The 26,880-nt window shown below is 42.8% G+C and overlaps 1 protein-coding gene across 4 annotated transcripts in view; it reads right to left on the reverse strand.

The window, feature by feature from the left end:
* The window catches only part of LOC142560705 (uncharacterized), a 91,543-nt gene that overhangs the window by 58,258 nt on the left and 6,405 nt on the right, over positions 1 to 26,880 (reverse strand). For all 4 annotated transcript variants that reach the window (XR_012823415.1, XR_012823414.1, XR_012823416.1 and 1 more), the window contains 10 exons: positions 26,042 to 26,131; positions 25,883 to 25,956; positions 25,316 to 25,416; positions 25,162 to 25,235; positions 23,756 to 23,789; positions 21,525 to 21,564; positions 21,334 to 21,446; positions 21,194 to 21,270; positions 10,469 to 10,607; positions 9,373 to 9,506 (listed from right to left, as the gene is read on the reverse strand). Coding sequence is in view for 1 of the 4 variants with exons in the window: in XM_075672994.1 (XP_075529109.1) it covers positions 9,373 to 9,506; positions 10,469 to 10,607; positions 21,194 to 21,270; positions 21,334 to 21,446; positions 21,525 to 21,564; positions 23,756 to 23,789; positions 25,162 to 25,235; positions 25,316 to 25,416; positions 25,883 to 25,956; positions 26,042 to 26,131 (876 nt within the window). In the remaining 3 variants the exon portion in view is untranslated. The remainder of the gene's footprint in view (positions 1 to 9,372; positions 9,507 to 10,468; positions 10,608 to 21,193; positions 21,271 to 21,333; positions 21,447 to 21,524; positions 21,565 to 23,755; positions 23,790 to 25,161; positions 25,236 to 25,315; positions 25,417 to 25,882; positions 25,957 to 26,041; positions 26,132 to 26,880) is intronic.

Consider the following 26,880-nt stretch of genomic DNA (forward strand, 5'->3'; position numbering starts at 1 on the left):
ATATAACAAGAGATCAAAGAACGAGAGAAAAGAAAAAATGCACACACATCCACTCACACAAAAAATTGGAAAGGGGCTGCAGTGAGCATCACATAATGAACAAAGTGGAAAGTGGAACTTTAGGGCACCGTCAATAAACAAAATGCTAGCCATCTATGTGGTGTAGCCAAAGGGACAAAGATCAATCACACTTTGTTTATTGATGGTGCCCTACAGCTCCACTTTCAACTTTATTTCATGGTGCTCATAGCTGCCCCTTTCAGAGTTTTTGTGCAAGTGGATGCATGTGCATTTTCTTCTTTTTTCACGTTTTTCGATCTCTTGTTATATATTAGGCCTGTAGCAGCATGTCAAGCCTTTTGCTTGGCTAACTTCTCCATATATCATTAAAATTTCTCTCACCATCATGCACGTGCTTTGACATACTGGTTGATATATAGATTCATGGAATATGCAGGTTGTGTACACGGTGGGTTGGCTATGTGGTGTGAATAACGTAAGATGACAGTGTGTATTCAAGAGGCAATTGCCCTAGGCTGGCGGTCTGGCATAATGCAGCACCAACCTTCTGAGCAGTTTAGTTCACTGGACCCAAATGCAAAATGTCATATCTTTTTGTTCACTATTGTAGCATAGAATTCTGAGAAACAAAGTAGTCCCAGTGAACACACCAATGTTCTGCAATTTCAAACAAAAAGCTACTGAATAAAACCTGTATTATAATGTTGGCTCACAGGTATCTTTAAGCACACACACCTCTTTATCAAACAGCACATGATTTCCAATGGCTTTTTTGATTTTCTTATGTTTTTTATATTTGGCTTCCCCCATTCTTAGGTCAATGGTATGTGCCACTGTGACACAATGGGCATTGAAGCCTTAAATGCATTTACATATGTTTCACACTTCTCTCTGTTACACTTCTCCTCACCATTCTTCCCTAAAAAAACATAAAATATCGCCTTCATCCTCATAACCTTTCTGCAGAGATGTCTCACAATGTACATCTGCATCAACTGCTGTTTGCATTTTGGCACAGCTTGCAAACAGAGTAGTGCATAAGCTAAACCATTAGCATGACAGTAATGATGTAACTTATGCAGTGCAAAACAAACATTGCATATTACATATAGCACTGGATTAAAATAAAGACTATTGTATGCATCAAACTAAGTAATACCATAGCATTTAATTAACCACTTCACGAACATTCCACTTGATGTAGATTCCCACATGTGCATTGTATCTGCACAATTTTTATCACCTGTCTCTTCACTTAGAATTTAGTTGAAAGGTTTCAATAAAGCTTCACTTAGCATTGCTTCCAACAAGCGCTTCGGATCTACTGCAATTCTTAGAATTTATGAAGCTTAACAGATACAAATACAGCATAAGTATACATTAAATTGAAATGGAACTAATAAAATAGGATTAAAAAAACATGACGCTATCAACCAATCACACAGGTGTTATTGGCTCATAGCTCACAGCAGTTCATACTAGTGCCAATGGAGTCGCCAAAAGTTCCCCCTCTTGCTGCATTAAAAAAAAAAAAAGTTAAGAGCTCTAGACGACAGCAGAATGGTGCATTAATTTTATTATCTTTTATTTCAAAGTACCTTACAGGCCCCAAGGGAACCACTGAGTAAGGGGGGCGTCAAATAAATGACAGCAGAAAACCGATACATGAGAGATACAAATGTTTACAATGATAATGTGCTTGCAAAACAATGTTACAAATAAAAACGCTAAAGCAATACAAAGAGTTGTCAGGAAAGGAATGAAAAGTACAGCTCACGGTAACATAAAAAGCGACGTATCACTCACACAAAATAACGCACATAGTGCGAGCACATGAAAGAAACAAAATTGAAACAACAAACTGAAAAAAAAAAGATGGGAAACAATAAGAATTCCCAGAAAAAGAGACAACTTAAACCAGCATACAGAACGGCGTAGTGAAAAAAAAATAAGACAGAGAGAGAGAGACATGGCACATACTATATGACACGTATTATATAACATGACATATGTACAGATGAATATATATGTTATGATGAAAACTGCGAGTTCAGTAGTTGTCTGAAATGTATCATTGCTAACTTGCACGACAGTGCTGTTAGGAAGTGGATTCCAAAACTGAATTGCCCATGGTAGAGCAGAGAAGTTAAATGCGTTAGTGTTCCTATAAATGCAAGTGAAGCTTAAATCATCATAAAGGCATCGTGATTTGCAAGACGCACATTCCAGTGGCAAGTTTGATGGCTTCACTTGGTAAACATATCTATGGAGCAAGGACAGGAGTGCTATGTCGCGTCGGCTACTTAGTGATTGAAGGGAAAGATCGAGTTTTATTTGAGTAATGCTGGACTGGTAGTTGTAATTGCGGGAAATGAATCGACCAGCTCGATTTTGGATGGCTTCTAACACGGATTGAGTATTCATAGTAGGGAGACCATATAGGGGACGCGAACTCAAGCTGGCGGCATAAAAATGATAGGAATGCTAATTTACGGATTTAGATGGGCAGTTACGCAAGTTGTGACGAATATACCCAAGAGATTTGGAAGCGTTTGCGCATATGGTTGCGATGTGAAAGGCCCAGGAGAGGCTCGGTGTAAGATTAACGCCTAGATATACATAGATTTATATACTGATGCCTGAGATACTAGATTTGTATTTATATAATAGGAAAAGCTTTGATTTGAAGTTTTTAACATGAATGTCATTACTTTGCATTTAGATGAGTAGTTTCATTTGCCAGTCTTCACACTATTTGGTAACGAGATGAAAGTCCTCTTGTAGAATGAGATGATCATAAAGGCTGCGAATTGGTTGATATAATATACAATCATCGGCAAAAAAAAAACACATGGTATATATATATATATATATATATATATATATATATATATATATATATATATATATATATATATATATATATATATAGGGTACTTCATTTGCAGGCTTTATGTTTGTTAAATTCGGGGAGTAAAATATGGGTGCTATTTTTTGAAAGAGGAAAACTGGGGGAGACATTGGAGTTTTTGTTGTCTGGCAGCCCCAAAGTCCAGGATTTTCATTGTAACTATGATAAATGATTAACACAAGCAATGATCTCGTTTTGGACACAGTTGCTACATTTAAACAAGTGGAATCACTCACACGAACTTATAATGACAAAGAGAGCTGCTCAATTGTTATGTCACAAACTTATCTATACACATTCTCGCTGGAAGGCATTACCTACACACAGTAAAAAAAAAAGCATACAAACAAAAATGGCAAACAGAAAGGTTCATGGTGATCCCTCATTTACTTTGTTCACTGCACTTTTTTTAACAAAGGACAAAAAGTACAAATAGTAGTGAAAACAGGCAGGGGGATGCTTCACAAGAGGTGTGATGCTTTTTCTTGTGTTAAACGCTCTGTCAAGGTGTTTATTGACAGGGTACGCAAGGAGAGAGAGGTCGAACTCGGTGCGGTAGCCAAAAACCCTGCAAGTAGTCCGAACCGGCCCCATGTGTAAAGCGCTGGTGATGCGCCTGACTGACCAGCACTTCTTCCTTACATTTTATACGCTGGAGATGCGCCGGGCTAACCGGCGCTTCTTCTTCGTTACATTTGTCCCCCGGTGAAATAGGCTCCATCCTGGCGATCTAAGCATAAGGTAGCATAGAGGGATCGTAGAAGGGCTTGAGCCGATCTACATGAACACTTTTGCGATCGCGACGGCGCTGATCAGAAGACGGCGACACAGGCTCGATGACATAGTACACGGGGCAAGTTTGTGCAATAACACGGCAAGGTCTATGATATCGTGGGAGCAGCTTAGAAGAAAGGCCGGGGGCTAAAGGTGGAACCCACAGCCGAACCAATGAATCATAAGGGAGCTTGGGAGGCCAGAGCCACCATGACGAAGCTTCTGGTATGTCTGATCTGCGGTGGTAAGACAGCGGGTGAGTTGTCTACATTCTTCGGCATGCTGCACAGCTTGAGAGACAGGAACACATTCTGATGAGTCAGGCTGGTAGGATAGAATGGTATCGATGGTGCAGGAAGGTTCGCGGCCGTACAGTAAGAAAAACGGAGAAAAACCAGTGGTGGCTTGAGTGGCAGTATTATAGCCGAACGTGACGAACGGAAGCCCAGCGTCCCAGTTGGAATGGTCGGACGCGACGTACATGGCGAGCATGTCGCCAAGAGTACAGTTGAAATGCTCCGTCAACCCGTTCATTTGCGGATGGTATGCGCTAGTGGTCCTGTGGATGATGTGACATTCCTTCAGAAGCGATGTCACGACTTCAGATAGAAAAGCGCGGCCTCGATCACTAAGTTCCCGAGGGGCTCCGTGACGAAGAACAAAATGCCGGAGTATGAATGGTCCAACGTCTTGGGCAGCGGAAGACTGAAATGCAGCGGTTTCTGCATAGCATCTGAGATGATCCACTGCAATGATAATCCAGCGGTTGCCAGCCCTGGTACAAGGAAATGAACCATAAAGGTCGGTTCCGACGCGATAAAACGGATGGGACGGACAAGGAAGCGGCTGCAAAGGTGCGGCAGTGGAAGTAGGGACCGACTTTTGGCGCTCACAGTCGAGGCAGCAGCGGACGTACTTGTGAATCAACTTGCACATGCCAGGCCAGTAATGCCGGAGCCCAAGGCAGGTGTAGGTCTTTAGCATGCCACCGTGTCCACATTGGGAATCCGTGTGAAACGATGCACATAAATCAGCCCAAAGATGACACGGTATTTGAGGAACCACTGCAGACACTCAGGGAGATGGTTGCGACAGTAGAGGAGTTGGTCGCGAACAGCAAAGTGATGCACCTGCCACCGTAGCGTCCTAGATGCTGTAACAGTGGCAGGATCAGCGAGAAACTCAAAAAGCGAAGAAATGCACAGGTCTTAGCTCTGCTCAGAGCGCATGCCATCGATGGCAAATGCTGACAGGACAAAGTTGAGTGGGCAAAGACTGTGCACGTCAAGTGAAATGGGCGAGCGGGAGAGAGTGTCGGCATCAGTATGCTTGCGTCCAGAGCGGTACACGACCCGGATGTGGTACTCTTGTAAACGGAGCGCCCAGCGTGCGAGTCGGCAAGAGGGGTCTTTCAATGAGGAGAGCCAGCACAGCGCATGGTGGTCCATTACTACATAAAATTGGCGGCCATATAAGTAAGGTCGAAATTTCATAAGGGCCCAGAGTATGGCTAAACACTCATTTCCTGTAACAGAGTAGTTTAGCTCCGACTTTGTAAGTGTGCGGTAGCAACGAAGTATTCTTCAAGACCATGTTTGCGTTGGGCAAGAACCGCCCCAAGGCCGACTACACTAGCATCTGTATGGACCTCAGTTGGGGCAGCGGGGTCAAAATGTCGCAAAATAGGAGGAGAGGTGAGCAGATGGCGAAGGGTCGTGAACGCGTCATCGCATGCTTTAGACCAGGCGGATAGGACGTTGTCTCCAGCCAGCAGTTGATTCAAGGGGCGATGATCATAGCGAAGTTCTTCACAAAGCGGCGAAAATAGGAGCAGAGGCCGACGAAACTACGTATTGTCTTCAGGTTGGTGGGTTTAGGGAACTCCGCAACTGCATGGAGTTTTGCAGGATCCAGAAGCACGCCTTCTTTGGATACGATGTGGCCTAAGATAGTAAGCTTACGGGCAGCAAAGAAGCTCCGGTTATTTTGAGGCCTTTGGCAAATCGAAGGGGACACAGTTCTCGCCTCGGGAACTGCGACAGTTAGATTCCCTGAGGTAGAGGGCTTGGCCGGCGTCTCATCGGTGAGATGGAGCGGCGGCGTGGGGATGGGGAACGATGAGCATGGTTGAGAACAGGGGTTTCATCCGGCGGCACAGGAGATTGTAGTTGTCGGTTATAGTTGTCGGTCGGCGGTTATCATACCTATGCTGCATACGGCGTCGACAAAAGCGGGCAACGTGTCCCGGAATACCACAATGGTAACAAATTGGGCGGTTGTCCGCGGTGCGCCAAGGATTTGGCTGACGTGGTAGCGATGGTGCAGGCGGTGAGAAGGGAATCAGGGGCGGTCACGCAACAGCTTGGAGATGTGGACGTGAAGCAAAAGGCGGCCTTGCAGCGATGTCAGCGTGCGTCAGGGGCGCCGCGATGGTAGGCAGTTGAATAACAGCTGGCAGGCATTCAGCGACTTGCTCCTTGATGATGCTCTGTAACCCCGGTGTCAGTGGAGAGTATGGTTGGGTGTTCATAAAGGACACCAGGAAAAGGTGCCGAGCAACTTCTTCTCATACGAATTCTTTTATCTGGTGCATTAGAGGCGACGTGTCAACATCTAGCATCAGCCCTGAAACAGCGACGAATTCTGAGGACGGATGTCGTGTGACTACTCTCTGCCTTCGAAGTTCGTCGTAACACTGACACAGCACAATGACGACAGACACTGTGGTCGGGTTTTGGGAGACCAACATTTTAAAGGCATCATCCTCAATTCCCTTGAGGGTATGCCTGATCTTGTTGGCTTCTGGCATCGTTGCGTGGATTCTGTTGCACAGATTAACGACTTCTTCAATTTAGCTGGTGAAACTCTCACCTGGTTGCTGGGTGCGTCCGCGCAGGCGTTATTCGGCCTGAAGTTTGTGGACAGCAGGACGACCAAAGACTTCTGTGAAGTTGGTCTTGAATACCGACCATGTCGGGATGTCGGATTCGTGGTTACGATACCACAAATGTGAAATGTTGCTCAAGTAGAAAATTGCGTTGTTGAGCTTTGCCGTATCATCCCAGTGGTTGTGCATGCTGACCCTTGTTGTACGAGGCAAGCCAGTCCTCGACGTCCTGATCGCCGGTACCTGCAAAAATAGCAGGATCCCGCTGACGCTGCACGCCAGGACAGATGACAGTTGGTGCCGTGACTGCAGCTTGTTGAGCTGGATCGTCAGGCATGGTTTGAGAAGGCCGGGCAGGATCATCCGGCATGGGCCGTAATGGTTGAAGGGTTCGGCTTCGAAGTTCCAGCGTTGATGGAGTCGTACCCCACACCTCCACCAAATGTCAAGGTGTTTATTGACAGGGTACGCGAGGAGAGAGAGGTCAAACTCGGTGCGGTGGCCAAAAACCCTGCGAGCAGTCCGAACCGGCCCCGTGCGTAAAGCGCTGGTGATGCACCTGACTGACCGGGACTTCTTCCTTGCATTTCATACGCTGGAGATGCACCGGGCTAACCGGTGCTTCTTCTTTGTTACAGCCCTTCTTGATGTCCATTATTGTAAGCATTTTAAGCACTCTTGTGTCCAACGTAGACCTGTCGGGTCTTTTGTCTCTGTCTGTTGTCATCTTGTTCTCTGCTTCGTGCTATACACCCTTGCAACAATATTAATGGAATACCAAAGCTAATCTGCCATGCTTCTATGAGCGTGCCTTAGTTAAGAAAACATCCTTTCAACGCCACAGCTACCACTTGCATCGCACAGTAATGTCAGCATTGTATTCACTTCCTAGTGCACTACCGCCGTTTACATGTCTGCGACGTGCGGAAGATGCGATGCGATATGCCACTGTCGTATTTATGCTAAACGTGACTAATAAAAGGGCAACAAGCTTTCATTCACTAAAGGCTGGCATGCGCTGAACATACTACATATCCCTGTTTTTGCTTGAATGTTAGTAAGAATGAAGCATATATAGTATTCATATTTGATTCATATTAATAATACTAATATATATCTTGACCACTTCCTTGCACAAGGCAGGCAGTGTTCACTGGTATTGTAACACCTGCATTTATTCTTACTCTTTTACGGAAGAATAAAACTTCAGGGAGAAAGAGGACTTGACCTGATTTTGATAAATTCTGTTTGGGGTGCAAAAATTGGTAATTCTTGGGTTTTGCCCTAAAACAAAGGACCCCACCTATATGATATGGTCTACAACATAGGCCCAGTATTTTTAACCCTTTATGGACTAGTGTTGCCTGCAGTAAACATACCAGAAGATGTTTGTTTTCTTGCCGAGTTTTGGTATTGAGTATGAAGCTTCTGGCCAATTATCTTCGGCCAACGGTGAATTAATGGCAGCAAGCATCATTTGTTGGTTTAGAGCAGCAACACAAGATGAGGAAGATGAAGTTGAGCAGGCAATTCCCTTTATTTTAAATGTGCATTCAGAGGAGGAAGAACAAGGCAAGATCTCCGGCTGCAGTGGTATCACACACATGATGTAAAAAAAATGAAATGTACACCTATGGTTTGCATATGACGAGAGCTGTCTGTACAAATTCCAAGCAAAGCCATAGGTGGCTTAGGGTGAAGCCCACTTCCAGTTTTCTGCATGGCATTTTCCTCTCACTGCTGAAAAAGTTTCCACAATATATTTTTTGCATTTATTGATTTTGCATATTCTTGATGTGTTTTGCATATTTAGATAGAAAATAATTTTTTAAAATATTTATATGCATCATCCTTAAAGGGTTAAATGCACTCTTAAAAAGTTCTTTAGATAGGAAGAAGGCGAAGAAATGCATCAGCTGGGTGCAAGTAACAACTGTTTATCTGACCCCCTTGTCACTATGGGCAAGTGCTGATCGTAGCAAATATTCTAGAGAAGAATTCACAAATAAATCCCCAGCGCAAAAAGTGTGACATGGTGCCACCATGGAAAAAAGTGACACTGAGGATGTTCTGGTGTTATTGTTTCGGCCTAAGACATTATGGCCATAAATGCCAAGGAGCTGCAAAAAAATGTTGCTGCAAGCTTATAAGGAAGTTATGAGAAAAAAATATCAACACAAACCATTAAGAGTACCCTCCTGTTCTGCTACCAAATACTTACTCATTCTTCAGAAGGAGATGGTAAAAAATGCAGCCTTCTTGGGTCACCAAAAGTTGGCCTCATCTCTCATTTTCACTCAACCACTAATATGGTAGTTTGTTATTCTTTGCTCAAGTGAAGTGACCAACATGTGAAAATTGCCTTCAAACGCAAGGGGTTTTTTTTTTTTTTTTTGAAGTTCAATGATTCCTGAATGCAAAAAAAATTCCTATCCAGCAACAGGAATTTGCATGGTCTTGGGTTCTGAAGTAGCTGCGAGTGACACAGTTACTACAAACAGTTTCATCTTTACGATTTCATCCCATCCTGAAATTTTGACATATTTCATGGACACTAATTTCGCAGGATGGCCAAGAGGAGTGCTATGCGAAACTGATCCCATGAATTGTTTACGAGGCCAATTTTTCATTAACCGTAAACTATTAATAAAAACTGCAAAAGTTAAGTTATTCACAGTAATTTACATCATGCCACAATACACCACTTAAAGAAGGACAGGTAGGAAATAAATTGAAATGTGCACTACAAAAATGCTTTCATACAAAACCGAAGAATTACCTCAAACCAGGATGAATATGGAGGGAAAATCTGAGGAGCTTCTTGCGATGCATGTCTAGCCAAAAGAAAGGCACTGACTAAGTTTTCAGTGTCAAGACATTCAAAAGCACCTTTCAGCAGTGTTTCAATAAGACCTGCACAAAGGAATGCAATTACAACACACTTCATAAAAACAGTCCATGTCATATCTTCACTATTAAACCTGCATGGCAAATTCATCTATCAGCAATATAACCATTTAAGGGGAGAGCTGGGCCTTCAACCAAAAATTTGTAAAAATCATTATTCTTTGAGGTCTGGTGCAGAAAACTTCTCAATATATTTATTGTTGTCTGCTTATCTCAAATACAAGGTCCATTTTTGTTCATCTCCTTCCATTCAAATTTTACATAAGCTTCCTTTATTAAACTTTTTACAGAGATTTATGATATCGCTTTCTCAGATTTCACTAAACAGGGTATCAATGCCTTCTGTATGATTCAAAGGAATGCCGCAAGATCAATCTTATTGTTCTGCCTGCCCTAGAACAAGTGTTGCAAGACTTTGAAGTTTAAACTCAAGAGAGTGTTCTTCTGGATGCCCAACTTTGAAGTCTCACAATGCTTGTTCTAGGGTAGGCAGAGCAATAAGATTGATTTTACAACATTCCTTGAATCATACAGAAGCCATTGATACTCTGTTTAGCGAACTCTGAGGAATTTATATTTTGCAAACCTTTGCAGAAAATGACTAAAGGAAACTTGCATGAAATTAGAACTAAAGAAGCTAAACAAAAATGGATCTCATATTTGAAATAATTGCATTTACATATATGTACAAGTTTTCAGCCAGCATACCTCAAGGAATAAAGATTTTTTAAAATTTTTGCTCTAAGGCTCAACTTCCCTCTTAATAAGGGAACTGCATATTCACTGCAGATGCTGCTTTATAAAAAAGACCTCCCCCCTTTCCAGTACACATATGTACATGCATGCACATACATTATGAATCAAGCAACTTCAAAGCAGCATGGGCACAAACAGCACTCAATAAAGTAATTCTCCAAATACAAAGTGCTGCAACAAAGTCCATCAGATACACAAACATGCAAGCTTACCAATAAGAAGTTTGCAATCTTGGTAGGTGGTGACATACACGGAGAGGGCAGTGAGCAACATATACCAGTTCACCTCTTTGCTATTAAGGGCCTTGCACAGCTGAGTGGTCACCTGTTCTACATTGAGCACCTGCATACTCTGCCAAAGACCAAGCAGTATCATGGATGAATGGAGATCATGGAAGTCGAACAAGATACACTTTCTTGTTGCAGTTCCCGAAAGTTCACATCTTTTATGTGTTTTCGAAGCCTGTCCTATGCAGGTTTTTACCATCCCACAACGTAATGCCTGCACCACCCAGCATCAGCTCAGCCAATAGACGTGAGGGAATCTTAAATAAATAAATAAATAAATAAATAAATAAATAAATAAATAAATAAATAATGCTTGGAGACTGCTACAAGACCATGTCACGACTATGTTTCAGTGACTATAGATCCAATGCCTGTTAAACACAATTGGTATCGACCAGTACCACACAATCATATTCAGTGACTACTGATCTCCATGGCCACTGATGTACCCAGGGATTGCCAATACCCACTGAAACCTCAAGAGCGATTCCGAGCAGCCTGGCACTTGTTCAACAACAAAAACAAATATTATGTAAAAACTACAAAATAATTAGTGCAATTTTGTTCTATTATAAAGAAAAAGGTTTATTAAAGCACAAGTTTACAGATTAAATTTTTGCAGTCTAGATCAGACACAAGCTTTGTAGACTATCAGATGTAACAAAAGTATTTCATATTGTTACACGAGAAGATGCAGACGCGACGCTATATACAAGTATATATACAGACTGATCCGCTGCACTTGGCCAAAAAGCAACAGCCCGCACTAGCCGCAAATCGTCGTCTTTACACCACTGGCCTCTTCGTCCGTGGACATCGAGAATACTGGTCTGTAGCACTATCCCCAGCAGAAAAAGTGCTCTCCCGGAGAAACTAAGGGCCGGGTTCGGAAGCAGTGTAGTAGGCCTTGAGCCTATTGGCTTGCACAACATCACTGGATGCTAGAGTAGAAGGCAAGGTAGAACTGACCGGAGCAATTTTAAAGGTCACTGGGGTCCCGGCGCAGCATGCGGTAGGGGCCCGTGCACCAGGAAAGGAGGTTCTCTGAAAGTCCCACATGAGAAGAGGGTGACCACAGGAGCACAAGCACACCAGGCGAAAACTGTACGTCACGGTGACGGGCGTTGTAGTTTGTGGGGCTGTCAGCCGAGTACATGCAAACTGGAGTGCATGGTCAGCCAAGACGATGGCATTACACACATACTTGCTTCTTGAGGTCACAGCAGGAGGAAGTGAAGTATCAAGGAGCAAGGTTGGTTCGCGACCATACACAGATAAAATGGAGAAATTCCCGCAGTATTGTGACGAGAAGAGTTGTAGGCAAATGTGACGTAAGGAAGGGCAATGTCCCAGTCATGATGGTCCTTCGAAATGTACATGGACAGAATTTCTGTGAGGGTACGGTTCAGCTGCTCCGTCAGTCCATTGGTTTGAGGATGGTATGAGGTGGTCAGCTTGTGTTTATATGAATAGAGCAGGAACATACATTGTATGCGATAACTTTCAACAAAAAGTTACGAACACGGTCGGTAAGCAGCTGTTGCAAGGCGCCATGAAGCAAGATGATGTCGTGCAAGAGAAAGTCTGCGATGTCAGTGGTGCAAGTGGTCGGGAGAGCCCGTGTGATAGCTTATCGGGTGGCATGATCAATTGCAACGGCTACCCATTTGTTGCCAGAGGATGATGTGGGATAAGGGCTGATGAGATTTAATCCAATATGGAAGAACGGTTCCACAGGTACGGTGATCGGCTGGAGATGAACGGCAGGCAACACCTGAGGCCTTTTCCGTCACTGGCAGGAATCACAGGCAGCAACATAGCGTTGGACGGAGTGAGCGAGACCGGGCCAATAGAAGCGGCGGCGAATTCGGTCATATGTGCGAGATACCCCATGGTGTCCTGCCGTCGGTGCGCCATGGAGCTCAAAGAGCACAGTATGTCGTAGATGTTTGGGCATGACAAGATGATCAGATCCATTAGGGAGGAAGTTCCTTCGGTACAGAATGCCCTCCTGGAGGACATATCAGCAAACAGAGGCGTCGGTTGGTGAAGAGTGCAGATGCTCGATGAGTGCTCGTAGCAATGGGTCCTGGTACTGCTCATCGGCGTTGTTAGCGAAGGTGGACACAGAAAAAATGCCGTTGGCGGTGCTACTGTCAGCGGCGTCAGTCTGGCCAACCGGGTAGCAGGACAGGCAGTCAGCGTCCTTGTGGAGATGGCCAGATTTGTAGATGACAGAATGCGACTATTCTTATAGGCGTAACGCCCAGTGACCAAGCTGTCCTGTAGGATATTTCAGCAAGCACAACCAGCAAAGCGCATGATGGTCTGTGACAACCGAAAAGGGTCAGCCATATAAGTATGGGCGGAACTTCGCAACCGCCCACACTAGGACCAGGCACTCACGCTCAGTGATGGAATAGTTGCGCTAGGAGGTTTAGAGGAGCCTGCTGGCAAGAGCGATAACATGGTCGTTGCCACACTGATGTTGTGCTAGTACTGTGCCGATTCTGCCACCGCTGGCATCGGTACAGACTGCGGGAGGGATAGAAGGATCAAAATGGGCCAGAATGGGCAGCATGGTGAGAAGGTCGATTGGATGCCAGAATGCAGAGGCCTCGTTATTCCCCACTTGAAAGGGGCATCTTTCTTCAAAAGCTTGGTAAGAGGACATGCGATCACCACGAAATTTTTCATAAAGTGGCGAAAGTATGAGCAGAGGCTGATAAAGCTGCGGACATCCTTGACACGTTTGGGAACAGGGAAGTGCATAACAGCATGAATTTTACACAGGTCTGGACGCACTTCGTTCGTATCAACGAAGTGTCCAAGCACGGTAATCTGTGGCATTCTGATGCATTTAGCTGCAGACCGGCTCGACAAAAAACATCTAGGACTGCTGAGAGGTGCTCGAAGTGAAAGGCGAATGTGGGGGAGAATACTATAACATTGTCTAAGTAGCACAGGCATGTGGACCGCTTTAAACCGCGAAGAAGGTAGTCCATCATGTGCTCAAATGTGGTCGGAGCATTACATAGACCAAACGGCACCACTTTGAATTGATAAAGACCGTCGGGTGTTATAAAGACTGTCTTTCCAGAGTCTAAATCGTCCATGGCAATCTGCCAGCAGCCGGAGTGGAGGTCAATAGAAGAGAAATGGCGAGCACTGTGTAGGCAGTCGAGGGTGTCATCAATGTGAGGTAGGGGATACACGTCCTTTTTTGCTACTCTGTTAAGGTGCCAATAATCCATGCAAAATTGCCATGAGCCATCTTTCTTTCTCACCAGGACAACAGGTGATGCCCAAGGACTACACGAAGGTTCAATAATGTTCTTGGTAAGCATTTTGTGGACTTTTTCGTTGATAACTTGACGCTCAGCCGGCGATACTCAGTATGGGCGACAATGAATAGGAGGGACATCGCCGGTGTTTATGAGATGTCTAACAGCTGTTGTTTGGGTCAAAGGACGATCATTAAAGTAAAAAATATTGCGGTATAAAAACAACGCGGTAGAGCTCATCAGCATGCTCGGATAGCAAGTTGAACACTATCATTCTCTGCAAGTCAGCAATAGTGCAAGTTGCAGAGTGCAGTGCTAGGGTACGGGTCGGTTGAACTGTCGTCTACTACAACAGATGCTACTGCGTGATCCTTGAAGACGCAAACCTGGGCCAGAAACATCGCACGTGGCAGCACTTGTGTCATCAAGCCAAAATTGACAACTGGCAGGCAGATGCAATTGGTCGTAACAGATAAAACTGCATGAGGTACCATGATACCGTGCGCAAGGAGAACATCTTGCATGGGAGTCGCAATGTGGTGACCGTCAGGCACAGGCGGGGATGACACAAAGTCAACATAAGTCAGTGCCGAAGGTGGCAAGCGAACGAAATCTGCAGAACTGAGGCGACTGGGGTGTGCTTCAACGGGGTCCAGGAGAGGCAGGTCAAGGCGGAGAGTATGGGCTGAACAGTCTATCAGAGCGGAATACGCGGAGAGGAAGTCCAGGCTGAGAATAATACCGTGAGGATAGTGGGTGATGATGGCGAAGAGAAGGATTGCAGAGCATCGGCAACGGAGACTCGGGTGGCACACATACCAATTACGGGAGCTGTTCTGCCGTCGGCGAAGCGGACAACAGGTGTCGGGGTGGGTGTTATTAATTTCTTCAGGCGGTTCCGAAGGGCAGCGCTCATAACAGATAAATGTGCACCAGTGTCTATAAGAGCAGATACAAGAACACTGTCGACTTGCATATCAAGCAGGTTCATATGAGTTGGCAGCGTCAGTAGAGGATTTGGGTGCGTAGGCGGCAATGCAGCGTCACCTTGAGGCGCTGCATTGTCTAGTTTCCCAGCTGCAAGCATCTGTAGGGAGTCAGGAAATACAAGCGACAGGGCTGGGGTGAGCGAGATTGTCCTCGTTGGGGCAAAGGCGACCATGAATAGGGGCGGTTTGGTGCAGGAAGTTCAGTGGCAGCATTGTCGGACCGTGCGGCATAGGGACGAAAACAACAGCTTGGGCGAGAGGAACCAGTATAGGTGGTCTGGACCGGGGAACTTCAGCAACTGCAATATGGGTGAGAAATGTGCCCTATTCAACAGCAGTGAAGACAAATGGGCTTGTTGTCAGCAGTGCGCCATTCAGACGGGTTGCCGAAACGTGGTGAATAATAAGATGTGCGACGGGGTGGAATCGAATTATCTGGGCGGGCGTCAGGGCGATGGGCCGAACACACGGAGTGAAGACCCATGTTGGTGAACTCTTGGCGTACGACTGCCGGAATCAGGGAAACCGTGACCGTAGGTGTGTTGAGTGAGCTGGATTCGAAGGCAGCCGGATAGGCACCTTCAATCTCTCGTCAGACAATCCGAGTAACATAGCCAGTGTTGTTTGAACGGGGAATGTCGGCACAGGAAGATGTCACCGCGGTGTTTGGTAGGCGAGAAAACTGTTGGTCGATACGTCGGCTTCTTGTGAGTTCCAGGCGGCAGCACTCTTTGATAACTGCGTTCACCAATGCCACAATGTTGAAGGCGTCATTGGCAATACCTTTCAGAATGTGGGAAACCTTGTCTGGCTCAGTCATGTGTACATAAACTTTGCAGCACAGAACCAAGACGTCTTGAATAAACATGACGTAGGGCTCTGTTGACGTCTGCACTGGGCTGGATAATGCCTTCTTCACACCAAGTTGGTGACCGTAAGGACTGCCAAACAAGTGTCGTAGCTTTTGTTTAGGCGTATCCTAACTGATGAGCTTGTCTTCATGTGTTCTAAACCATACTCGAGGTGTCCTACCAAGGTAAAATAGTATGTTGGCAAGCATGGTAGTAGGGTCCCACCTGTTATTGGCGCTGACGCATTCGTACAGGCTGATCCAGTTCTAAACGTCTTCCCCATCTTTTCTCAAGAATACGCCAGGTTTATGGGGAGTGGGGAGTGTGATGTAGGTACGTCAGAGTGGCAGCAGGTGTTGGAGCCGGTTGAGTTGAGCTGTCGTCTCCGGGAGCCCTAACTGAAGGCTCGGCATACCGTCCACTATGAAGCTCCGTGATGAGGTACAGGGCACGTCCACCTCCACCAAACATGTTACGTGGGAAGACGCACACGCGATGCTATATATACAAGTATATTTACAGATCGATACGCTGCACTTGGTCAAAAGGCAACAGCTCGCGCTAGCCGCAAATCGTCATCATTGTCTTTGCACCACTGGCCTTTTCGTCCTTGGACATTGGGAATACTGGTCCGTAGCAATATTGCCTTGGTCCATGCTTTTTCTGTTTGTGTGCTTGTGTTCTATGTATTCTATTTTTTTTTTTTGCTTCTTCCTCGCAATCTTTATAAGAATGCTGCGGTTTTATTCTAGGTATTATGTACTGAATGTAGTTTTTCATATCTGCTGTACCTAGCGTCACCTATCGCATTGAAATTCCTCAATGATCACAGAATTGTGCGGTATGGCAGAGGGATTTGTGAACTGCCCGAGAGCACTGCTCTGATGACAGCATATTTGTAATTAATTACTATAAGAAAAACTGCGCAAAAGTAAATAATCTGTCCTAGATGTTTGCCTCCGTCTCCTTCACATAAATTTCCCATGCTAAAACTTTGGTTCCCATTCATCTAGAATAGGGCTGGACAACATACATGCAGCCCACGAGCAAATTTTTTAGCAGCCTGCAGCTGAGGTCACATTTCAGTGATGTGCTGGGTGCTGTAATCAACACATCACCATTTGCTAACAAAAACATTTTTGCCGCCAAACACACTACCCAACATTAACTGGCAACAGCACTAAGCACATTAAAAAAAAGTGATGCAGCAGTGTGTGCGGATAAAGAAGGATAAGAACGCTGAATGTGTTTTTCACGGTACCTACGGCAAGACCGCATTATTGGCACAGCATCCATAACTAAACCGAACACACGCTTGCACATATGCTTCAGCTGAAATCATCGCAGGCAGCAGCTGTGAATCGATGCTTTAGCTTTGACATGTTAATTTGACTTTTTAATATTGACAAACAGGTACTTGCTTACACAGTAATGAACTCTAAGCATAAATTAAGGTTATTTGAATGAAGTAACATTGGAGCCCATGACATCATTTGAGGGTTGTAAACTGTTATGTATATGAGAACATAAAGAACATCATGCACTTCGTCAACACATCTGAAGGAGGGATGCAGGGCTAAAATCACCCAAAATATGCATTTTTAGAAATTTAAGTTGTTTTGCATTCCTCAACTAATTACGAAGCTTCTCACCAAGTTTGGTTGGTATGTGCACTGTAGGAAAGAAGAAATTTAGCTTTTTTCACACATGACGGTGGTGCACACTTGCATTGAAAATGCTTGTGAACGCTGTTGTGAAAAAATGGTCGCAGAACACAAAAGAAACTAAACGCAGAATGATTGCCCTCTTTCGAAAAATAGTTCTTTGCACTTTTTAGCCATGAGAGACTTATTGTGGCTTCAGCACAACACACAGGAAAAGTGCCAGAAACAAGTAATATTTTGTGCTGCAGCGAGCTGGAATGAATAGCAAACCGAACCTGAAACTCTGTTTAGCGCAAAAGGCAATCAAAAATGATATATTTTCATCCACAGCAAGTCTGCATTGATTGGAAAACCAACACTGAAACTAAGATTGGCAGGCTACGATTGAATTACAATAGGTGAACACTCAAATTACAATCGGCATAAAGCCCTGGTTGATGCCAAGAAGCTGTTCATGCAAAGAAACCACCATCCACCCTTAAGTAGAGACATGCAAAAGAGATAGTGTGTCTATGCAACAGGCTGTTCTTCTTGCACGATGTTCGAAGATGTAGACACGAAATGCAAATGAACCATTCAATGCAGTAAGTAGTGTAGAAGATGTGCCCGTAGACAGAGTTTGCATTCCTGAGAACAGTGGAGACTACAGCAGCATTGGAGCATCAGCTGTACTTGAGTTTAATGAGGGTGCATGCAGCATTAAGAGAGTGTTGCATGAGCTGGAACTGGACAGTGGAGATCAGATGACAAAGCATGTCAAGCAAGCAACTAAGGGAATAATTTCATTAGTACGGACAAGTGTGCTTGACAACCCTAAAGCTCAAAAACAAAACATAAGAACAGAAGACAACTTGAAGCGATTATTGCCAAGCAGTGTAATGTTGAAGAAAGGGGACCAACTTATGCAGTAGCAGCCTTTGATCGATCGCTATTCACCATAAAGTAAAGCAGCATGTTCTGGATCTTTTGATTTTTCTCAATTTTAATTTTTTGGCAAAGCACCTTTTTTAGGAAAATTATCATCTTGAGGCACATTTGCCAAAGGCTGCATTCAAGGTGGTTTCTAGAGTGAAATTTGTTGGGAACAAGATAAGGTACTTTTTAGGTTTCTAAATTTCTGCAAACATAATGAAAATGTCAGACTCGTCATTTGACATATGGTGACACAAAAAACAAACTTGATTTTCAAGTGGCGGAATTTTCACAGCAATAGCACCAAAAAAAATTTTTTTTAAAGTGGCTGCCCCTATACGGCATTATAGACCACCTAGAAGGCATACATTGGAAAATAATTATTATATCTCTATTGTATTTGAAATGACAGTTTTCCCAAGTTGGGACACACTCAACTGCTCAATATGACAATCAGAACTTTTTTTCTGTTTGTGCCAGGGGGGGTGAAATTTAGAATGTGTTCTAATGACAAGCAGATAAATCGTCCTACATGATTTTAAGGTTTACATGAGGTAAAAGATTTGTTATATAGCGACAGTTGTGTACGAGTCTACAACAAACATGCAGCCACAATAATTTTTGAAAATGATGCCATAAAAGCAGAGTTACAGGAATTAGATGATCAAGAATGCGGCTGCTACTCGTTTCTCCCTCTCCTTCGTGTCTCTCCCTGCAAGTGGTCTCTTCTCGCCATGATCTCATTTAAACTACTCTAAATGACAAGCGGACACTACGTCGTTACCAATGCCACATTCACCTTTCTTTTTCCCAGTTTTGAAACACCACCGACATCCGGTTACAAAGACTCCTAGTTTTTTGGCTACCTGCTGTCACTGCCGTGCCATGGCATTTTGCGGCCATTTTTTGGTGACCCCGAAAGATTGCTGGTTGATGAGCTCCATATATGCACTGTGTAGCTGCAGTGTTCACCAAACCTAAATGTCAAGCAACAGGGGTATCTCCCCCTTTGGTTTAATAAAATCTTATGTAACCTTATATAAGATGCAGAAACATAGCTAACAATGTCTTGAAACTGTCATCTCTCTTCAGAAGCACCTATATATGTCTGTGGCCAAACCTTCTTCTTGACGACTCATAACAAAAGTCACCTTCAGTCTTAATTGACCAATGTGACAAGGCATGCTGAGGTCAGCAACGAGTGTGATGACCCCAAACACAGACTTCTTTCTCGCAAGAATGAGGTGTAGCGCTTCCCACTAAATTGTGGCCCATGTGGCTCTCAGAGAAGCTGGCCTTTGCTGGCTTTGAGTTGTGCAGCCCTGATCTAGAACAGTCATTCTTGCTTTATTGTTTTTCTGATGACATCCCCCCCACTTCTTCTGACTAATGAACTTTTGCCACAACATCTAGTTCTTAGAAAAATCTCACCTGCAAGACAGTCAATAGGTCTTTGGATGTCAAGAGAAGGAAGAAAAAAAAATGATGGCATATTTGAAACCGAAATGTAAAAATATATAAGCAGCACAACTTTTAGTAAAATCTATCAATACATCAAGAAATTGTTTTGGAATACATACCCGCCATTAAACTATTTTCCTTTATTTCACATGCCAATTTTTACATCCATTTACCTAAAATCAGCAAAGTTCAGTGGTTCCTGCAGCTGTGAATTCATTTACTGCGACAGCAGCTACTCCAGATGGTTCCCAATGAGCACAACTTTGTGAAAACATCAGTAATTCTATGTGATTTCCCCCCATCTGTACGCAACGACACCAACAAAGATGACAATGGTAATGACGACCCTGGCCCAACACCTTGACGATGATGACAATGGCATGATGACAGAGTGATGACAGCAACAGCAACACAACAGCACAGTATTGCACAGTTCTACACATTTCAGTTCTACACAATACACATGCACTTCTTGAGTCAGAAGAACCTAAAACATCACTGTTTTTGAAGCTAGTTAAAGGACAACTGCAACGAAATTTCATGTTGACTAAATTTGTTTTGAGTAGTAAACACCACTTAACACACCTTGGCAAAGCAGCAGAGCTGGTAGTTGTAGTTTTTCTGTTGGCAGCCTTCAAACAGCACCTAAGCAGACGATGCATGCACCTGGTGGTGTAACTGTAACTTAAGTCTCGCACGCCATGTCCGAGATTTTTCAGCAAGCCACAGGCAGTCATGGCGCGTGAGCCAGTCAAAACCAGCTACATAAGCCAGCCTGAGCGCTCGGGCTGGCACGCGTAGCCATGCCTGGTGAACCACAGAGACCAATCAGAGCATTGGGTAGTCTGAGCGTCTGACCCAGGGAGAGGGCTGGTCGCAGCACCCTGTGGTGGCCACAGTATCCATGTTAGGCAGCAGCATGGCCTTTGACATTGCGGTGGTCATGCCAAAGTCATGTATTTGGTCATGCATCACTTCCACTGAGGGGTAATGGCGGTGTTTCTTTATTTAATTTCAGTATCAACAAGTTATTTTTTTTTTTGCAAGCTTTTGATGACATTTCCACTGGTACTTGAAACATCAAATTTTGCACGAAGGCTCCTCTATAATTATGTTATATTAAACTAGGATTTCTATGTGGTCCAAAATTTTGTTGCAGTTGGCCTTTAAAGCATAAGGAATCATTTATAACCATAAGGATGCTACAGAAAGGCTGCAGATTCTTTCATTTAGCTCAACATTCTGCCTTGAAACATCAGAGTTTCTGAAGCTAGCAGAGGCATAATTAATAATGAATATGTGGCAAGCAGATGTTAACAGCAAAGGTGGCATCAAAGTCTATATATGCTATTGCACTTATAAACCTTTGGATGGTGCATTGAAGCTGCATATTCCTTCATCTATCTCAACATTCTATCATATAAGATAAACAATAAAAGCAGCCAGTTAAAGTAGTAGCCACATTACAAAATAAACAAGAATACAACACCTTCTGGAATATTCCAAGAAGCCACAGGGAACATTTCTTGTAAGTCCAGTTGTGGTGGCTTGACATCGCTTGAGTAACTGAGTAGAAGATATTCAACAATTGAGAGGTCAAATTCCCTATCTAGTATAGAATCAGCTCACCTTTGTATACTGGATTGTATGCCAAGATACAAGACAACAGCTCTTGGGCATAAGAGAGGACAGCAGTCTGCTGTACAAGTGGACTCTGCAACAAAGGCCCCAGGAGATCCCCACTGAAAAAAATTTTAAACATTAGCACTGAAAAGAAAAAAGAGAGAAGCCAAAGTTGTGCTATTTATCATTCATGTTACCAGGTTATGGGTTGCCCTTCTTCATTAGCCTTGAGAAGTCCTGCAACAAAAGCAATAAAAGCACCACAGGGACGATCAAACAAAAGATTTTTAGTGGTCAATATTGAAGTTCGACGTCAGGTCAGAAGTGCAAAAGACAGCAGAGCAAAATATGAATTAATCTTACATGAGCATCTTGGAATATGTAATTTGGTTGACCATCTCAGACAGCACGACTCAGCACAAGAATACCATGTACAGCACACATATGAAATATGACTTGTTTTACGTAATTATTTAAAACTTCATCAGGCCATACAGAGCACAACTGAGCTGATAAGTACCAACTATCCGCTTGACAAAGCTGGAGTACAAATAAAATTCCTAGCACTAAAAATACCTATAATGTCATGCAAATCTTTTATGGCAGTAGCTCAAAATCACTGTATAGTATACCTTTTAAAGGCTGTGTTCTGAACTAGCCCTTTAATGAGACGGGACGCCCCAACAGTGATAGCAGAAAACAAGACCGTGTGGATTCGTTGCAGTGGTATTGCATGATGACATCTTTCTTTCACACTTAAGCGTGTTTAAGGAGCTGTGATCATCTTAGGTGTCCCATTAGGGCCCAGCATGCCTTTAAAAGTATTGTACCATTTTCATTTGTAAATAATTAAAGAAGAAACATATTATGTTCCTTAGTATTTCATATTGCTAAGAATGGTCCCGCCAAGATGGCCACATTGTAGTTTTTTGTCAGCTGCATGATGTATTTGATCTACTCATCGCCAAACTTGGAGAAGTACTGAACATAGCAGGTACTGCTGTACCTGCACTTTCTTTATTTTTTGTCAAGAATAGCATATACTTCTCGAAGTTGAAGTTTGTGAGTAAGTCTTAGAAAAGAATGGCATAAACAATGAATGCATGACATTACATATACAATACATATTTATAGCTTCACAAGAAAATGAATTCAGGTGTACTTTGTAAAGTACACTGGGCCTATGTGTTCGCTACAGGGGTGCACTTGTTTTCAAAGCACACACAAGGGTCTCATTACCTGTATTTCGGCAGAATATTTCTTTTTTCTGGCTAGAAAAACTTCAGAGATGGTTGCAGGTAAAAAACATATTAAGGATTATATCAACATTGCTGTTATTCCTCCTGGTTCCTTTCTTGCTGCCGACAAAGATGAAGATGCTCTTGTCTTCTCAGTCAATAAAATAGCGAGCAATGTTACAGTAAATTTAGATAAATGAAAACTATTTAGATATGACATGAAGATTATTTAAAAAGACAGATAATTTATGCAGAATTCTATCACAAATTGAAAAATAGGTGGGGCGAAACACAAAACAACAAGGACAACATTATTCCTATGCCAATCTAGAGAAGTAGTAGAAGTAGGGCAACCAGACGTAGACCCCATTTCTTGAAAAGGTCAGAAAATTCTAACTAAAATGTCACCGAGCAAATCATACAAGAGGATTGTAATGCAAGAACCGACTGTCATTGGAGGAGATACCAACAGTCAGTTGTATGTTTAACTGCCGCTGAACTAAATGCTGAATGCTTTAGTCTTGAATGCTGGCATTCATCGTAGGATATCACGTCTAGACATGCATCAATAATATGTTTCCATTGTGTGCACCTCTGAAAACAACATAAAAGTCCTTCCCCGTCACTTGATGAAGTCATGCTACACACTTGAATAGTAAAAACACCTCCCAGCAAACAATATTTCTCACTAAAATGCTAATTTTGCTGCCAAGAGGTTATGAAGGATTGCGTAAAGTTTCGTTTACTCTTAGCTACAAGCCTCTCCGATTTAGGAAGCTCCAAAATATAGCATATACATTTGATGACCTGCATCACGTATTGTTTCGATAAAGGTGCAGGGTACTTTATAAAGCACGCTGTCGTTAGTGTTTCAAAGAATAAAGCCCAACTCATGAAACTTTGACAATGCAGTTGCAGTGTGAAAAAATCATCTGGTACCAAAAATCAACAAAATTTAACTGGCAGATTTTTCTTCGGTATTAATGGGTTAATCCATTGCAAAATAGCTCCATTAAAAAAGCGTTTTGTAGCTCCTGCATGTTGGTCCCCCTATTCTCTTCTTCTTCGTAAGAAGAAACTTCAAAGAACAACAGGGCCCTCAGTATTTTCCTGCTAGATGACAACATCCCTATTACACCACTTTATTGCTACAGCCTAATTTTTATACCTAACTAATGAAAACCACTCACGCTGCAGGAGAGTTTCCAAGATGGTCTGGCAAACCTAGAACAAAAGCATCCCTGTCAACACATAGGTTAAATTCGCTATAATTTAAAAAAGAACTAATAAAACGTAACTCCTGCAGGAGATCATGACATAAAATGTTGCAAATAAATAAAAATGTTAAAGGCTTGTTTGGAAACTGAGCATGTGTTGGTGGGCTAGTTGGTTAAGCATGATTACAAAGACGGCGCCGAATAAAACAACACACAAAGAAGGGGGACACAAGACAGCACGTACGTGCTGTCTCGTGTCCCCCTTCTTCGTGTGTTGTTTTATTCGGCGCCGTCTTTGTAATCTTGTTTGGAAAGGCACACCTCTTACATTAACAAAACAGACAACTCAAGCTATGAAGTCAAATGTATCTCACATTAAGATCAAGCAGTGAGCATAATTGTATGACTGAAATTCTGCCTATGCAAACCTTCAAGACTAAACATGCAATGTGAGTACCAGCTCATAATTGTTGCCAAGTCAGAGCTTTGGATCACATTACAATTTTTGTAGACAACAGATCACCCATAACAACTACATTTATCAATTAAAACATTGACTTACAAATTTAAATTATGTGTAGGCATCTAAAGCAAAGTAAAAATTGGTTTAGAGATCACATAACAAAGTAAAAAAAAATTCAGTATTAAAAATATTAGAAAACGTTAATTGTCTGTGATAGCTTATCCTTCTAGGGCATATATTTTGATGGCAGGATTTTCATCAAGAACTACAGATATAAGTTTAGGAACAAACATATATATAGGAAAAAATTCTGACAGCAACTTTTTGCAAAACATTCGGTATTGCCTGTATAAAGTATGGCAAGCTGCTAAAATGTTTAGAACGTTTTAATCGTGCCCATGAGATTGTGAGTGATAGATTAGCACTCAAAGGATACTCTCCGACTATGAGGGATGCAACAATAAAAAACATAGGATTAGCTTTTGCCATTTGGCAACATTAACATAAACTCAAATATCAGAATGTGTCTTATATCGGTTTACCAATGAAGGATTGACATTGTTACACAATGGAAAAGTTGTTCAATGCTGCATACAAATGAAAAAAAAAAGACCCAAGACAGAAAGAAACACATGCAGATAGAGCACACCTTTTAGATACAATTCCAAAGATGGCAGATCTAACAAATGCCCTGCATGTGCCTGGCTTCTCTGTCAAGATGGTGATTTGGGCGAGTTGGTTATCGATAGTGAAATTGTTTCAGCACTGACGGACACATAAAAGGGCACAGAACACATGAAGTGCTTTGTGTGAGTTGTGCCCTTTCTTGTGTCTGTCAGCTATAAAACAATTTTGCTTGTTTTTCTGGTTACCAGTGAATGCTTTACAAAACATGAGAACAATAAAGCAAACATACCTTTCTCACAGATGCACTTGCATCATTGTGGTCTGATGCTGAATAAGCACTGGAAACTAGTTCACACATAAAGACTGTAAAAAAACAGCAAAGAACATAGAAGGGAAACAATAAAAACACAAGTGACAAGCTTATCTCCCCAGATCAAGCATACCTGAGAATGTGAATGCAGATGGTTCACTCTGTTCAAGAAGTTGACAAAGAGCAAACAGGCTTCTGCTCAAATCAGCAATTACTTGAGGATTCTGGACATTACTGTAATAAAGATGGCAACAGCTAGACAAAAGCTTCTGCAACTGACAATACAAGTTTATGACCAACATTCTGAGCTCATTATTTAAATAGACATATTATTACTTTCCTAGTGTTTTCAAACCAGACACCTCATCAGCCATTCAACAAATACCCTCCACCCTCCTCCTTTCCAAACTAATTCTAGTTCATCATTCATGCTATTATCACACATCGATTGGTTTGTAACTGTCTTCAAACACTGCCGTGCCATTGTACATGCACGCAATAAAACTGCACTGCTGATACGGTGTGGAGCCGTTAGGCCGAATCACAACAGAATGATAAGGATCGACATTTGGGCGAGTTGGTACTGGTTGAACATCTTGAACATCCTGCCTTCTGTCATCGTCTTTTTGCGCTGCCCCTTCAAGATGTTCAACAGAATGATAAGCTGAGGAAACAGACAGAATTTCCCTAAACTACTCACAGTGAAATGTAGTCTTTGATACACATGACACCACCAGCATGTAGACGACACAGCAGTTCCAAAGGGGTGACAGTCTGAAGGAGGAGCACGATATGCTTCAAAGCAATTTCAAATTCAAAATATCAAATAGATTAAACATGCATGATAATATAGCCTTACGCAACTTGCAAGAACTTTGGCAAAATTGACTGGAATTCCTTTTGATGCATATGCAGCACTAATGTGTGCAACCAGAGTCAGTGCTGCCTTCTGAAAAGGAATGAAATAACCTAAGTTTGGGCATGTTGGCATTCCATTACTGCATCAAGCGCACAACACAAGACAGAAGATAGTGCCTGTCTTTGTTGGTTTTCACTCTGTCCTTGTCTTGTGTTGTGTGCTAGATGCAGTAATGAAAAGGAATGGTAACACTGTAAGCTGAAAGCAGTAACATGGTAGCCACAGACGAAAGTATGACAGAAATGACAGCTAAAAGCCTTTTTCAATGAAATCATCCCAATATTTGCAGGTGGCAAGTGAAGCACTCTCCTATAATCGTGATTACTCTACAAATGTAATCCCCTCTTTAAATGCCTTGTAGCCAGCCAACCATTGAACTAGAGTTCCTCCTTTCAGAAGGCTAGAAGTGCTTCACAAGATATCTACGACACTGTGGCAGCAATTTTTGTTCCTTATTGCCAAAGTAATAACACACCAAAGCGCATATCAAGCTACTGTGCTACCATTGTGTTTATTTCCTATACAGCAAAAAAATATGGTGACACTGTTAAACCTATTTGGCATTGGACACTACTGGCATTAGAACCTACAAGCATTGGAAACCAAGCACTGCTGTTGATACTGCTGTTGCAAGTCGGAGCTACTGGAGTCAGTCAGTTAGTACCAAAGAATGCTCCTTAACATGATGCATACTGGTGCTTGTAAACACATCACAATGTGTATCAGAAAATTTTTCCAAGTCACATTACCTAGGATGTTCTGTACACACATACAAAACC

Source organism: Dermacentor variabilis, chromosome 1, assembly GCF_050947875.1.
Source record: "Dermacentor variabilis isolate Ectoservices chromosome 1, ASM5094787v1, whole genome shotgun sequence".
In the NCBI taxonomy this organism is placed as follows: domain Eukaryota; kingdom Metazoa; phylum Arthropoda; class Arachnida; order Ixodida; family Ixodidae; genus Dermacentor; species Dermacentor variabilis.